Genomic DNA, 14657 nt, shown 5'->3' on the forward strand with positions numbered 1-14657 from the left:
CACCTTTAGAGATAATAGAAATATTGACAATCTAGTTACTAAGTTCAAGTTCATAACTCTGAGATTCTTTAAAAAGGACATACATGGGTGTGTACCATAATGGACCATCTTCCATTATGCAGTTAACTGAAACCTAAAAATGTTTTTTTTTTTTTTAAAGCAACGATGGACGTGCACTGTGAGGTTGCTAGTCTGTCACTCAGTGTTAATGTGCTTCATACATTGACAATAACTTAAAATCTCATTACCTACAGTAGTTCTTTGGCTGCTTTCTTTAAGCAACACAACTAGGGATTGTTCTGTTGGACCATCACAACCATTTTGCTTTTTCTCAAGTACATACAGTAACAGTAAATAGAAAATGTTTAAGGTTGGATGAAAAATAAATGAGCAATACATTCTTTCATTTTCTGAAGACTGTTACCAGTCTTCAAATTTAACTTATGTGCTTGTCGTTAGAATCAATAATATGTTTGCATGTTTTAGTTCTATTAGGAGCCAAGCTAGATATTATGGTAATCAGGTTTCTGCTACAAATGGAAATAAAGCATCTAGTTTCCCCTCCTCCAGCATAAGATCTAATAAGCTACCTTACTTTGTCTCATGATATACTACATTTACCAACTACTTGGTCATTGGTGACGTATGCAACCTAAGAGAAAATATAGTATATGGTGATGTTGCAGAACCATTTTAGTTGTACCAAGATGTGGAAAACAGAAGTGAATTAGGTCAGGCCTTACTATAAATGGAATCTTCCTCTAAAGCTGTTTTTAACATTAAGGCTCATATGTAAATGTATTCAAAAGCATGGGCAGTTCCAAAGACACATCCAGTTACTTCTATTCACCTGAAGTTGCTCTGTGTTTTGAGAAAGCAGCCTGCACTTCCCAAAAGATAACTTTTTATCTTTAAATAATAACTGATGCAGTTGTACCTCTGACTTCACGTGAATAAATGCTTCTGTTTTAGCCATGTGGGATAGGAAGGTATGATTACTACTGCATGTGTACCAAGTTGACCTATCTTTTGTTTTGATTTTATAGAGAAGGCATGGATACAGACAAGGATGATCAGCATGGAAGGTATTTATGCACCTGAACTGCTTTAGGTTTTGGAAATGAGAAATGCATTTAAACTAAAGCTCTGATCATTGCAGAAAGTAAAGGCTGAGCATACTTCATGGGGAAGGTCTGTTGGGATTTGGAGAATGTACAAACACAGGAGGGCCAAGTCCTAACAGCACCTTGATCAGCAAGGAATGCTAATCGTGGTGAGAACATACACAATTGTGATCCTTCTAAACTATTACTGATTGGGGTCCAGAGCACTGGATATCTGCTTCCACATGTTCAAGGAGGCTTTGGCTGTAAAAGCATCTGTCACATCCCCATGGCAATCATTACCAAGATATGACTTGTCACTTTCCTCCCCTCTAGGTTGGAGTATACAGACCAGCAAGGGAGAATTAAAAATGCAAGGTAACATCATGAGTTGTTGTTTTTTAAATCAGTGAACAGTATGTGGGCTTATGATGCACATAACAGTATGTGGGCTATGCCTGAACTGAGTTCTCTTGCCTGATCCCAAGCTTATCAGAAATATTTCTGTACCACAAGAACTGGTTGTATCTAAAAGACTTTTCATTTAGAGATCCACATATTACAACATTTGTTTTCAACCTTCTGCCAGACAAGCCTCATACATTTCTTGCAGCTTGCACTGACAGAACGGGTATGTTAGCACATTATGCTAAGCTTATCTGAAAAATGAGTTCCTTGTTCCCCCTTCACTCTGACATCCTTAGAAGTGACTGTCACTCACTCTTCCTTTCCCCCCACCCTCCCCCTCTGGCTGTTTGAGAAACAGTTTGATTTCTGGCTCTGTCTTCATCTTCAGAAGCCACTTTTGCTCATCCTGCTGTCTCTGTTGCCAGCTCTGTTCTCCATCAGTCAGAGAGGCAACAATCCTGATCCCACCTTGGTCCTCAACAGCCTGAGACATGGCTTGTGTTCTGGTTTCTTCTTCACTGGCTCCACCCCACCTTGCTTTCCTTCAGCAAGAGGCTCCTATGGCACCCATGATGCCAGCTCCTGCTGTCCCCAGCCAAACTGGTCTCTGAGAGCACAATAAGCGTTCTTGCCTCAGCCTTGCTTCTCAAGTACAGTGCCATGCCTACTATGCCATTAGTCTGGTTTCACCCCCACACATTGGCCTGCCTCTGCACGGAGGAGCTGTTTCTTAGCTTTCATGTCGGTTGTTTGAACAGGCAAACAAGGCCACACAACTCTTTAGAACTCTTTGTTGTGAAACCATGGTTAGCAGAGTGCCACTGCAGACATTTAGTGGCACTATGAGAATAGTCCAGGCTGCTGTTCTGTATTTGCTCACTCAGGCATGATGATGTGTCTGCACTTTACTGGCGGTAGACTTTTTTCATCTGGGGAGTGCCATCTAAAGCAGTGCTTTGTCACTGGGATATCTTGCAAAAGAGAAGGTGGTGTGATTGTATCTAATAAAATGAAATTATGAGGATGAGGATGAGGATGAATAGACTAATGCAGAGCAGGGGAGAGGGGCTTACATAGAGATTCTATCAAGTGGGTGATTGGATGAGGGGAAAAGCTTATACATTTCCTGCTTGTCACGGGGATACTTAGGGGGAAAGTATGCTTACATGACATATGACTACCATGGTGTGGTTGAGGTATGGTGAGGATGAGTGGCTTTTCTACTATACTGTATAACAGTTGCTGGTGGAATAGGTGTTTCTGGTGCTGTATTATGCAGTACTTAGAATCACTGTGTATGGCAGACATGTGGATAATGGTCTCAAATCCACTGATAGCAAATTGCATGCTTTGTGGCATGTTGCTGTTTCAGATGGTGGGTTCAGCAGATGTGGGGGTGGGGGGTGATTTGAGTGATTGCTGAGGAAAATGATAGCCTTCTCAGCCCTAGTCCTAAAAGGTTTGGGTTGTTCTGAAGGAGCCCATACATCTCCCCTTAGAGTCCACAAGCGCCTGGAACAACATGCTATAAAAACATTTACTGTTGTAGAGCAAACAAAGCAAGCCCTCCCAAACAAAGCTAAAATGCAGGTACTGAAGAAATGAATGTCCTTCCTCTCAAGGGAAGCCCACTTCATAGAGTCCTTTCATGTTCCTTTTCTTATCCTCTGACATCAGACTGGTAAAGCTTATTCAGAATGTGCACAGTTCCTCTAAAGATTTTGCACACAGTAGATTTCCTTATTCTGGAAGTAGTACTGAAGGGGAGCTTATCCAGTGGTGAAAGCAAGTTTGTACAGAATCAGCCCTGCTTTAAAAAAAACAAAACAAAACCCTGAAATGTATGTCCTTATTACCATGTCTGAACGGCAAATTATGGGACTTATTTCTACAGCTATCGTCTCAAAAGTGGCCTGGGACATGCAGAAAGTTCCACAAAATTTAGCATCATCCCAAGAGCCTCCTTCTGGCATTGACGTGCAAATCACTTCGGTATGCAGCAGTGCTTACTGGTGGGACAGCAGACCAGTCTGCTCTATTGCAGCTGCTGCAAGCCCAGCATCGTGGCTTTTGCTCAAAAGGGGCAAACATTTCCAGCTCCTGCAGGCTGCTGAGCTGTCCTGGCAAAAGGTCTTCTGTAATCCCCTTCCTCCTCCACTTGCAGTGTGGAGGTGCCACAGAGCTGGTAGAGCATCCGCTCTGGTTGTCATGGGACAGTGATGGAGTCACTCATCTTGGTAGAGCAGTTTTCATTGTGGCCACAGCAGCAGCAGCTTCTGCCATAACTTATTTCCCAGCCCTTTCCAAAATAACGTTAGAGGAGCACTAGCAGTTGAGTACGGCTGTGTTTTAGCTGCAGAGACAGGAGTGAAATATGTAGCCCAACTGCACAACTTTTGCAGACTGCAAAGCACCTTTACCTTTTCCTGGTTACTCTCCTCTTCTTTGCTTTCCGTCATGGATGTACGTGTTTGGCATTGAATGCTCCAAAGATGTCTTTGAACCAGTTGCTCTCTTTCTTCATGTTACAGCAGTGGTGCAAGTGGCTGTAAAGGTGCCTCTGGGCCAGTGTGTGGTGCAACCAAAAAATCCACTAAAGGCTGTGCAGGGAAGGTGCATATTGAGAAAGAGGCAGGCTGGGGAGTCTGGGCAGTCGAGGTACCACAGAATGGAAAGCCCTACCTGGAAACTTGGAAGATCTTCTGAACATCATTCACCATGGGGCAGGGGCTGCAGTGGGAGGGCAGAATTGATGAAAATCTGGTGTAGTCAGCTTGAGCAAGAACCACCAGTGATGGTACAAGGGGCCTGTATATGTTGTTTCATGATTTCCCCCATCTCAGCACTATGGCTGATGTTCTGCTGGAGAATCGGCTGACTACTTGTGCTGTTGCAAATGAAGAAGGAATAGAAATGTTAACCTTCTGCTCATGCAACCTTTGGTTACAATGGTCAGAGAATCCCAGAATAGATTAATTGTAGAATATATTAGTCTTTGTAGTTACTGTTAAACAGTTGGCATACTTTACAGATTCTCCTTTTCTTTATATACCCAAGATTACATATGTTGTTTACATACTCTCATTCAAATTAGCATGGATGGAGTCTGGAACCCCAAATTACTTCTCCCCATTCAGATTGTTTCAGATCCAATTAAACTTTCCAGCACAAAGCCAGTGCTAATTAAGCTTTCTATTACAAAGCCTTAAATAAAGGTTCTTCTTTAGATAACTGACCATGTAAGCAATCTTGCTCATTCTTACAAATTTAATTATGCCTTACAGTTTAACTCTGGATAGCTGAAATTGCATGATATTTATCTTGTTATTGCTTAGGGAGGCACACAGTCAGATTGAAAAACGGCGCCGTGATAAGATGAACAGCTTTATTGATGAATTGGCCTCTTTAGTCCCAACATGCAATGCTATGTCAAGGAAACTAGATAAACTTACGGTACTGAGAATGGCTGTTCAGCACATGAAGACATTACGAGGTGAGTTTTAAACAACGTGTGGACACAGTCGGTATGTATGATGTCCAGGAACTAAGTTACTAAAGCTTTTGAATGATCATTCAAAATAATACAGTACTCCAGTTAAACAATAATCCCATACTGCCGAAGGGGACTGGAACTTAAGACTGGGTCTGTACGGTTGCTGGCCAGCAGTATAAGCCATGCTTAAATAAGCCATGGTGGAATGCAGTGCATGCTTTGTAACTATTCAGGTGCCGTTGTCAAGTGAACCCAGGTAAGGTGGCCCAGTCAAGTGAACCCACGGTAACAAGCCACCCCAGAACCCACAAACTGTTCTGGACACCGAAGTGGCTTGTTAAGCATAGTAACAAATAGGGTTGGAACAAACCGGTTCAGAATCCATCCCTCTCGCATCCGTGGACTTCCTTTCATGCTTGGCTTGGTCCTGCAAAGTGAACTGAGCCAAGAGGAAGTCCATGAATGCTTGCAGACCTGATGAGGGGAACCTTCCACACCAGGTCCACCTGCCCAAAGAATGACTGAAGGATGCAGAAGAGGTGCACTGCCAGTGGTTCCCAGCAACCCCAGTGACCAGTCTTCTTCTGTGCCTCGTGTAGCTGTTGCTTGCACAGCTCATGGGGCTTGACTCCTGGCAAGTGCCCTGCAGATGTTGGGAGTGATTGCCAGAAACTTGGATTAAGGGGCACTGCAAAGCGGACTCGAGTCCAAGGAGCTGAACACAGGGAATACATCAGATTCCCATCCCTGAATGGATTTCTCACACATCCCTAGTAACAAACCACCTTGCCCAAGTTCACACAACATGATACAGTAAAGCAACTGCCTTTGGCAGCTTCAATATTTGTAGTAGCGGATGACACATACTGAAAACCATTGTAGCTTTTTAAAGTCATGCTACTAATCTCTGGTTGTGTGAACCTGTCTAGAGAATATTAGTTTGCTTAACACCACCTAGGAACTTTAGGAATGTGGTGACATTCTGGCCTCTAATCTGTGTAAGCTTTGAAGTAGCTAGTGATGTGTTTGTGCTGTCAAGAGTTTCAAAATTGGGAAGACATTATATCATACCAGCCCTCTTTGGTTAAAGACTTTGCAAAATCAAAGAATTGCAGAATTAAATTAGCTGTTTCACAGTAGCTTTTGACAACATTTACTTGGATATAGAATTTCAGGCATCATTCTAAGCGTAAGTAGAAAATAGCATAGAGACAGTAATAATAGCTGTACATGGGAAATTGACACCCACTGTACATAACATGGTTGGCTAATTTAAGTGTAATTTGTGTTTCCCTACCTTGCTTTAAGGTGCAGCAAACCCATATACTGAAGCAAACTACAAACCGGCTTTTCTGTCAGATGATGAGTTAAAACATCTTATTCTTAGGGTATGTGTTAATGTTGTATATGTGAATAAATGTATATATTATGCAATAACTAATTCTTTTAAGTATAATTGACTTTTCTTAACCAGGGATTCTGAACAGTATACAGTGCAACATGGGTACTAATATAAATTGCGTTGCTCTCATGTAAGGGACCTGCTGTATCAATTAATGCTACTGGTGATGTTCTAGAGTTCCCTTATAGTAGCACAGTGTAATTTACAATAGCCCTAGTGTCCTGTTGGGTACTGCCATTGACCAATGTAAGAGATGGAAGGAAAAGCTACAGCTCTCTTTTCACAATTAGTCTTCTTGACGTAAGTAGTACATCAGAAGCTTGTGGTATAAGGGCATGCTGTGCTGACCTTGTTTAAGTGAAACAACTGTTGGGTAGGTTTTCCAGGAAGGTGGAATGCTGGATTAGTAGCCAGTTAACTGAAGATTAATTAATGAACTGGCTGGGATGGCAAAAAGTGGTTAGATGACTCATAATATTGTTATGTTTTAAGTCTAGAAATGTGTTTCCTGAGAGGAAATGATAATACACAAAACTCCTTAGTTTCTCAAGTTTGGCTGGCCATTAAGCCCAGTTCCTTATGGGCACAATGCCCCCTGTATTTAATACAGAGTCTCTAAGTGCACTTGTACTGGACTTGGAGGGTCACATGTGCTTTACCCAATGATTTCTTGTCTGATCTAAAGTTTTAAAAATTTATATATAAAACTTAGAAGAAATTTTTGATATAGGGCATTCATGTTACAGCAAATTGCTATGATACAGTGCATCCACTTAGCAGTCAAGTAAACATTGCAATTTGTCAGTAATTAAAATTATCCCAAAGTCCTTCTTTTTAAAGTTGGGCCCATATTTTGGACCTTGAGTGCCCTGCACAGCATGAAATGTTCTTTTTTGATCTTCGTTGCCAAAATTTCTGTGAATTTTTACAGACTTGTGCTGACACCTCAGTGAACAGAATATAATTTGTGGAGTGAGCACAGCCTGCGGGGATGGCAGTAGTGCTCCCAACAGATCTGAATGGTTACAGATTTGGGAAGGCTGAATGCAATCCTCACTGGCCTAATAGAACATATGGTGGGTTTATTAAAAAGGGTCTGGTGTGTAACACCTGTGATTTCTGCATATAACTGCTCCCCAAATGGCTGATAAGGCACCACACAAGAATAATGTTCTGGAGCCTGCCTGGAATTAATCTGACTTGCTTCCAGCCAGTACTCTTCTTCTGGTTTCCTAGAAGCCCATTTGGAAAGGCTGCTGGCAATAGTCCAAGGAAAGTGAGTCATTTTTGCCTCTCCTGCTTCTGTGTTTGTTTCCACCCCAATATAGGAACTGCTCCTGGAAGTGTTTTTAAATTCTGAGGAGGTCTTGTTACAGTAAGAGAAGGCGGATTCTAGCTCCTTAACCATTATCCCTCACCTCCTGTGGCCTTCAAGTCAGCTTTTAAGTGTAAAAGAAGAAGAAAGGGGGAAAACATGGCAGAATCATTTATTTTTAACCTAATATGTGTCAGCTGTGACCAAATGGAACCTAATACTATTAGGCATTTAGCATTGATGCTTGATTATTTTGCCTTTACATTTTGGGGCATTTTTATTGGAAATAGCAACAAAGGTTTGTATTAGTGTTCTGTTTTGCTTTATCATGTGCTAATATAGTTATGATTAAATGCAGAGGGAGGAAAACTAGTGATCACCAGAATTCAACTGCGTGCTGCAAATAACTTTTGAATTGTATAAGATACTCTATCAATATGATTCTTACACTGCGGTTGTTCTGTTTTCCCCAATTAGGCAGCAGATGGCTTTCTCTTCGTTGTGGGCTGTGACAGAGGAAAGATACTGTTTGTTTCAGAATCAGTCTTCAAAATCCTCAACTATAGTCAGGTACTTCTTGTGATGCATTAGAAAAACCCAGAACCTTGTAAAATATTTTCTTTGATCAAATGCTAAATATAGTTGAACTATGTTAGAAACTGTTAAAATTTGATCAGTATTTGTAGATTGAAATGGATTCTCTCAGTTTGTTCTTGGGAATAAAATCCTGGTTGTTGCCTTCAGTCATTATTTAAAGGATAAATAAATTGAATGGAAACAGAAAAGAATACTAATATTTTTCTTGGTGAAAGCATTTCTACTTGTCTGTAATGATTTGACTGGATATATATTTTTGGACTTGACAGAATGATTTGATTGGTCAAAGTTTATTTGATTACCTTCATCCAAAAGATATTGCCAAAGTTAAGGAGCAGCTCTCTTCTTCTGATACTGCACCGCGGGAAAGGCTCATAGATGCCAAAAGTGAGTGTTTTAAATGTTTGTCTAGCTCTCCTGGCTAGTTCACATGTCTTGGTAATTCCAGTATCATGTGGTTGTATGTATGTGTAATTCAGCCATCAGAGATCATACCATCCTTTTCTATGTAGGAGTTGAAAACTCTCATACCATCCTTTGCTATGTAGTTAATTCACATCTTGAGCTAAGAGTCATCAACTGCTGGCTATTGTACATACATATGTGGACTAATATTGGGTAGATCCACTATTTGGAAATGTCTGTAGTTTTGGATTTCTTCAGATGTATGCCAGCATTCATTTGATTTATGACTGGGGCATCTTTTCTCGCACCTATTCTACAACAGTATGTAGACTCAGGAAATGAAATGGTACAGTAGGAATCATTCAGGAATGAGCAGACTATTTGTCATGCTGGCTTTCTTTTACCATAGACACAACGGAGATGTCAAAATTCCTTTCACACACAAGTAGCATTAGAGCCCCATGCCCAATCCGCTACTCTAGACATTTCACTTCTGAAGTTCTAGCTATTGCCAGCCTGCTGTCCTATCAGCATAAGTAATTTTGTATTGGATTAGAGCACATATCAAAGCTGCAAGTTTGACCAACATTTCTTCCAGCCAAAGAAACATTTTATACTTGAGAAAACACATTTGTCATTCCCAGCTGCCTAAACTACAGCATCTGCATCTTAAATCCCCTAAAAGAGCATGGGACCATAGAGGTAAGGGGATCTTATGGGCCATCTTGGTCCACCCCTTGATCAAGACAGGAAAGCTAGAGCTAGATCTTCCTCAGTAGATGGCTCTCCAACCTCTACCTGAAGACCTCCAGAAAGGGAACCAGTTATTTCAGGTAATTGGTTCCATTATTAAATTAATATTACCATTAAGCAGTTTTTGTTTCCAGAACGGAGTTATTGTCTCCTTGGTAATGCATTACAGAAGAATATGGCACACCCTTTGTCAGTTGTTATATACAATCATTAACCAGTTGTGCTTGACAAGATACAACCATCTCTATAGTTCAGCTGTAACTTAACCCATTAAATCTAGTCCTTTGTTGACCTTTGTGGTCAACCTATTCCTCCTTCTGTGTGACATCCTTTAAGGTATCTGCTGAATGTTACATCCTTTCTCCATTTTTACAGCTCTTGGTTAACAGTACCACTTTAACTTTGTCCTCAAAGGATATATTTTCCATAGTGCTCACCACCTTGGTTGCCATTTGAATGTGTCTCTATGTTTTAAAAAGAGCGATATCTAGAACTGGACAAGTACCCCAACTGAAGTCCAGGTGATGTTGTTGCTGTGTGTCATCAAGTTATCTTTGACTTGTGGCAACCCCATGAATGAACACCCTCCAAAAGGCCCTGTCCTTCACAGCCCTACTCAGCCCTTATAAACAAAGTCTGGGTAGTGCAGAGTAAAATGGAACCATTACTTTTCATGATTTGGAAACTATGTTTTATTATATTAATACAGCTTCAAACCACCTTAGATGTTTTTGCAGTTGCACTGCTGACTCATGACAGTTCTGAGATCATTTTCATATATATTGCTACCAACTATATGCCTCTAATCTATATATGTGCATTTGATTCCTAACCCATTTGATTTTGCATTTGTCTTGAGGTTGATTTTAGCTCAGTTTCCCATTCTTTCAAGGTCACTTCCTATTTTCTGGTACATAGGCATCTATCTGAAAATGTTGACAAGAGTTCTTCCATCCCTTCGTCTACCTAAGACATGGATAACAAAAAGTGTTGAAGAGTTCTTGGCCCAGGGCAGAGCCCTGTGGAACCTGCTCAAAACCTTCCACCAGTTTTTGTGAAACCATGGCACATTCAGAGATTATTATAACATAAGTCAGAAGGGCTGTAGATTTGGGGAAAAAAAGGAAATCCACCAGATTGGATTTGTGCTTTCCCCCCATGCAGCTGGACTTCCAGTTAAAACAGATATAACGCCTGGGCCATCACGACTATGTTCTGGAGCAAGACGTTCGTTCTTTTGTAGGATGAAATGCAACAGACCATCCGTGAAAACAGAAGACAAAGACTTTCCTTCTACCTGTTCTAAGAAGAAAGGTATCAGTAGTATGCATTGATTTAAAAAATTTAGGCAAATGATTCTGGCTGAATTCTGCCAATAAGATGTTTATTTGGGATCTAATAAGCTACACTGCAGAATTGTAGCTTTGCAAAAGCAATAGGAGAGAGAAAAACTGACTTTCTTCTTCGTGTTCTCTGTGCATCACACATACGGGTTCTGCACTTGCCTGAAACCTGGTGTCAGGAAGATTCTATATCTAAGTGTTAGTTTGGGTGGGAGCCCCTCCCTTTCCTTTTCTTTGCCCCCATGGGAGGGCCTCCAGCCCATTCCCTAAGTTCCCTTTCAACTGCCTCCATGCCTGTATTAGGAAGTGCTTCTCTCCTGAACTTGATTTTTTTTTTTTTAGTTTATTAACCCTTTCTCCTCCTTGGCTCCCTATTCAGCATCCTTTTTACCCATCTGTCCATGAACTTCATTTTCCACCCTTTACTTCATATATAAAATAGAATTTTCATATATAAAATTCATATATAAAATAAAATTGTCCTAACTTCTTCGTGCAGAACCAATCACAATGAGAACACTCAGTGTCAATAGAACAGGAAGGCTGATGCCTGGACAGTATGGTGAGGTGGGTCTGTGTGGCCTGAGCGCTCAGCCTTCAAATCAGAAACTATGAGGCTACCATAACTCACTTTACCACACCAAGGAATTTCAGGATGGTCCATCTCCAGGACATCCCAGCTCTCCTGCAGGGCAGAGACTGGTTCCCCTCAATTAACTTGAAAGATGTCTATTTCAGCATTACCATAGACCACTTCCTGTGCTTCCAGACTGAAGATAAGATGGTCCAATTCTTTTTTAATCTCCTGCTGGTTCTCAACTACCCCCAAAGCCTTCACTGAATGCATGGCAGTGGTTTGCTCACATCTGTGCCACCAAGGAGTACAAGTCTTCCTGTACCTTGATGACTGTCTCCTAGTTACACCATCTAAGGTAGAATTATTACATCCCATCTGTACCACCTGCTCTCTCCAATAGACTGTGGGACTCTGTATTATCCATGAGAAATACATTTTGTCCTCCTTCCAGCCCATCCTCTTCATAGGTCTCCCCCTCCATTTATCCTCAGCAAAAGCTCTCCTCCCATTGTCCAAAGCATCCACATTGATCAGAGTAACCATTACAGCCAGCAGAATACAAAAACTGCTTGGACTCATGGTCACAACGGTGGCAGTGGTCTCCTTTGTGAGGCTCTGAATATGACCCGTACAACTGTGGTTTGTCCACACATTCTGCATATCAGACAACTCACATGAGACACACCTCCGCAGCCTCCCCATCCATGAGGAACAGCCACTGCTGCTGGTCCAACCCTTGCATTTTGGCAACAGGCATCAGCTTCTGACCCCCAAAGTCCTCATTCTTCATCACCGTGGATGGATTGCAGTCAGGCTCCACACACCGATAGCCAGAGACAAGTCCATGATACTATATCTCAATGAACAAGGTGGAGCATGGTTGATTTCATGCTCAAAATCATGCATCCTGAAACAGGCCATCAGGATGCTTCTGCTGCATCAGCAGAAGCATCCATGTGGCAGGCACAAATAACATGCTGGCAGACACTTTCATTCACATGGGCCTTGACATATGCAAGTGGTAACTGAGCACCAGAGCCCTCTAAGAGATATTTTTCTCACAGGACAAACTGGCAGTTGACCCACAACATGGTTTGCACGAACTTCTGCTCCTGGAGAAGACAAGGGGCCAGCTCCCTGGGGAGAGGCATTCCTCCTCTGCTGACTGGGGCATTGTTTTACCTCCCCTGCCCCCAGCCCAATTTTTCCTGAGCATTAGTCTGCTTGTGAAGATCAGCAGGGACAAGACAGACTGCCTCCTCATCACCTTCTACTGATTGAGGCAATCATGGCTCACTCATCTTCCACAGCTCTGCCATGGGACATTCCTCCATCTCTCTCACATCCCAGTCCTGGTATCGTGAGACCAGGGCAAAATCCTCCACCCTGACATCAACATTAAGTGCCTCACAGTGTGGTGTATTTCACCATAAACCCCAGAGCTGATACTCTGCCAAAGGGCATCAGAACCAGCCTCCTTTCCATCCCATTAACAGAAAGCCTTACTTGGACAAATGGCAGACATTCAACACCTTTGCACAACAGAAAGCCCTTGACCCACTGGACACCACAATCAAGCCCATCTTCCTATTCTTACACACACTCTTCCAGAAAGGGCTGAAGCCCTCCTCTTTCCACTCAGAGACTAGCAGCCTGTCACAAATGCCATCTCCCCGGCCTACAAGCTGGCCAGTCTACAACTCTTGGTCCTTTCTAGAGTTTCACTTCACATGAACTATGGCGACACCTAATGCCTTCCTTGCAGGAACACCTTTGCAGGACCTTGGCAGAGCAGCTACATGGACTAGGCAGTACAGGCGAGACATCCAAGCAAGGGCAGACTGCTCCTTCGATAGAGCAGTCCTCTGCAGTCCTCCATAATGTCACCATCCTGTTGTCCTCTTCAGGATAGGATTACTAGTTGCCTATTATGTGTGATGCACAGAGACCACAAAAAAGAAAGTCAGGTTGTTTAGCTGTAACTGTCATTCTTTAAGTAGTCATCTGTGCATTCAGACAAGCCACCTGCCAGCCCCACTTGGTGTTGAAGCAAACACAGCTGCCTTCCTGCTCTGCATGGGCCAGACCAAGGGGGTACAACACGCCTCTCTCAGTTCTGGGACCTATTGGCAGTATCAGTGGAACTGGGGAACGAGCAGGATCTCCTCCTACAGATGCAAGGAGCAGGAAGGGGATGGGCTTCCACCCAAACCAACATTTAAATGTAGAATCTTCCTGGCAACAGGCTGCATGCAGATACAGAGCCTGCATGTGTGACGAACAACAGTTACAGGTAAACAATCTGGTTTTCACTGGCTTTTTTGGAACTTATGGTCTCTTGTGCTACAGATTTTGCCACTGAATTCTGTGAGATTGGATTGTTTTGTTTACAATGCCATTTAGAAAAAGAGATTTTGCTGCCAATCCTGTAATTCCCTGTGAGCCCACAGACAGTTGAAGAAATGTTACTGCTTAAAATAGTTACGTTCATTTGTGTTCTTTAAGTCTAGTTCTTAAACAGAATCTGTTGGAACAAATAAATCAAGTTGTTAATGATAAAGCTGCTGTATAGCTTGCAGACATGAAACTTTTATTTAAAGTCCTGATGGCAAAATGTTCTTAATCAGAGCGCACTGGTGAAAGGAGCGGTTACTGCTTGTTCACAAAAATCAAGCCACCCCACAGAAAAAGTTGCTGGATTCAATACAACATAACAACCCATCATGTCTGGCTATTGCTATGTTGTACCAACCCAGTGACTGACATGGATACCTAAACATTTTACAAAGGCAAAAACATACATTTTACTTGCTGGAGATTATTTCTTGGAAAACATTTCCAACTTATGCTATGGAAATTCTCTAAAGTGAGTGGCTAAAAAATTCTTCAAAATTTTCAACTTCTGACTTTTTAATAAAGGTAGCCTTTAATTAAAAGCTAAGGTTGCCTTTTAACCTTTCGTTACAGTTGACCTCTAAGCAGGTTTGAGCCTTTCTTCTCCAACTGCAGTTGTGCTCAGATCATGATGCCTCCATGAGGTGTAAATGGAAGTTAAATACTTGGGTAATACTACATGTCCACAAATATTTAAAAGCGGAAATATGAATTTGCTAAGTCCTTCAGGAGCTGCGGTTGATGAAACAGGCTGGATGTCAGCTAGAGGGCAAATGGCATAAGGCTCAAGGTGAAGGTGGCCGAACCTGCCCCAGAGCACAAACTCATGTCTATTGTGCATCAGTGTGGGCAGTAAAAGAAGTGTAA

At 42.0% G+C, this 14657-nt stretch overlaps 1 protein-coding gene across 2 annotated transcripts in view; it reads left to right on the forward strand.

Annotated features, from left to right (window-relative positions):
- The window catches only part of ARNTL (aryl hydrocarbon receptor nuclear translocator like), a 56919-nt gene that overhangs the window by 25158 nt on the left and 17104 nt on the right, over positions 1-14657 (forward strand). The window contains exons 5-11 of one of the 2 annotated variants that reach the window (XM_044425640.1): positions 1047-1085; positions 1440-1481; positions 4847-5004; positions 6313-6392; positions 8199-8291; positions 8588-8705; positions 10641-10790. In XM_044425640.1, coding sequence (XP_044281575.1) covers positions 1047-1085; positions 1440-1481; positions 4847-5004; positions 6313-6392; positions 8199-8291; positions 8588-8705; positions 10641-10790 — 680 coding nt within the window. Of the gene's footprint in view, positions 1-1046; positions 1086-1439; positions 1482-4846; positions 5005-6312; positions 6393-8198; positions 8292-8587; positions 8706-9380; positions 9557-10640; positions 10791-14657 lie in introns of those variants that run through there. The other variant, XM_044425641.1, reaches the window with a different exon arrangement.

This window comes from Varanus komodoensis, unplaced genomic scaffold, assembly GCF_004798865.1.
Source record: "Varanus komodoensis strain SLA01 unplaced genomic scaffold, ASM479886v1 scaffold16, whole genome shotgun sequence".
NCBI lineage: Eukaryota > Metazoa > Chordata > Lepidosauria > Squamata > Varanidae > Varanus > Varanus komodoensis.